At 22.0% G+C, this 1,895-nt stretch overlaps 1 protein-coding gene across 1 annotated transcript in view; it reads left to right on the top strand.

The window, feature by feature from the left end:
* PRSY57_0215600 (hypothetical protein) overlaps positions 1-1,895 on the top strand; it is a gene marked incomplete at both ends in the record, with an annotated part of 2,699 nt that continues 804 nt past the window's right edge. The window contains one exon of the mRNA XM_020114431.1: positions 1-1,895. Within this exon, the coding sequence (XP_019970902.1) occupies positions 1-1,895 (1,895 nt within the window).

Raw genomic sequence — 1,895 nt, forward strand, 5'->3', positions numbered from 1 at the left:
GTAGAGCTGGAAAAGGTGACACATGAAATGAAGGAGCTAAGAAAAGAGTTAATTTCAAAAAAGAAGAACTATGAAGAGCTACGATTAAAAGTAAATCATCTAGAGTGTGTCGAGAGGGATAGTGTAAAAATAAGCAGCGAGAAAGAAAAGGGGGAGAAGGTGATATATGAGTTGAAGGAAAAGTTAGATAATGATGAGAAGATAATAAATGATTTAAAGAAAAAGAATAGTTATCAGGTATATAAGATGAAAGATTATGAGAAGCGAGAGAATAACTTAATTAATGAAATAAATAAGTTGAAACATTTTATTGAAGAAAATAAGATGACAGTGGAGAGAGGAAATGAGATGAATAATAAGAAATTAGAAGAAATGAAGCAAAAAAATAAAGAGTTAATAAATAATTTGAATGATATAAGTGATGAATTGAAGAATTGTATGGAGCAGGTAAATTCCGTTAGTCGAAATATGGCTAATGTAGAAAAAGAAAAGGAAAATATAATAAATGAATTACATATATTAAGAATGAAAAATGATACAATGAGAAAAAGAATAAGTAAGTTTGAAGAAGAAGAAAAGGTATTAAAATTAAAATTGTATACATTAAATAATAATATATCTTCTAAGAATGAGAAATTAAATGATATGCATAAGAAATTAGATGATGTTAATGAGAAATATAAAAATATTGTTGAATGTTTAAATAATTATAAAAGAGAACATAAAGAACTATTAGAAAAAAAGATTGAAAGAATAAATACATTAAAACAAAATTATTATTATTTAAAAAAAGAATATGATTTAAAAAATAAAGAATTGGAAAAGAATATAGAACATGTAAAAAAATTAGAACATCAATTATTACTTAGTTATGAAGAAAATGAAAAATTAAATGAAGAGATAAAAAGACGTAATTCTTTTATAAAAAATAAAGATAGAAAAATTGATCTCTTAACAAATATTGAAAATGAGTTATTAAAAAAAAAAGAAATAAATAATATTAAATTAATGGAGAAGCAAAATGTAATAAAAAATAATGAACAATTATTAAAAGATATAAAAGACGAAAATGAAAAAATGAATGAACATGTAAATAAATTACAGAACGAACTAATAAAAAGGGAGTTACAAAACAAATGTATATCAAAAGATATCGAATTTTGTAAAAAAGAAAAAGAAGATAAAATCAAGAATTTAGAAGATGATTTATTAGAAAAGAAAAAATGCATTGAAAATTTGAAAGATGAATTAATAAATATAAAAAAAAAAATGCAAGACAAAATGGACATGACTAACGAAATGGATTTATTAAGTAACAAAGTTGAAGAATTAAATAGAATGAACAAAACATATGAAAAGAACATTGTCCAATTGAATAATGAACTAGATGTTATAAAGAAAAAATGGAATGATGAAGAATTCTTAAAAGAAGAGGAAAAGAAAAAAAATATTGATATGGTTTATAAGATAAAACAATATGAAATACAAATTAAAGAAAAAGAAAATGAAATTGATTCCTTAAAAAAAAATGAACAAAATTTACATGCATTAAAAAATGAAGAATTAAATGAAAAAGAGATCCTGTTGAAAACGAAATTTGATAAAGAAATAAATATGATAATCGAACAATATAACAAAAAGATACAAGAAGAAAAGGATATGCTAAATAATAAAATAAAAAATATGGATCAATCACATAAAAATCAAATTGAAGAAATGCAAGAAGAAAATAAAAAGGAACTTAAGAAACTGAAAAATGTATGTGATATGAATCTACAATCACAAATCTTAATAAAGGAAAGTGAAAAACACATGCAGGAAAAAGTCGATGAATATAAAAATTTATTAAAACAGAAAGATCAAGAACTTAAAAATATCATACAAGAATATGATGA

The sequence above is a fragment of the Plasmodium reichenowi genome, chromosome 2 (genome assembly GCF_001601855.1).
Source record: "Plasmodium reichenowi strain SY57 chromosome 2, whole genome shotgun sequence".
NCBI lineage: Eukaryota > Apicomplexa > Aconoidasida > Haemosporida > Plasmodiidae > Plasmodium > Plasmodium reichenowi.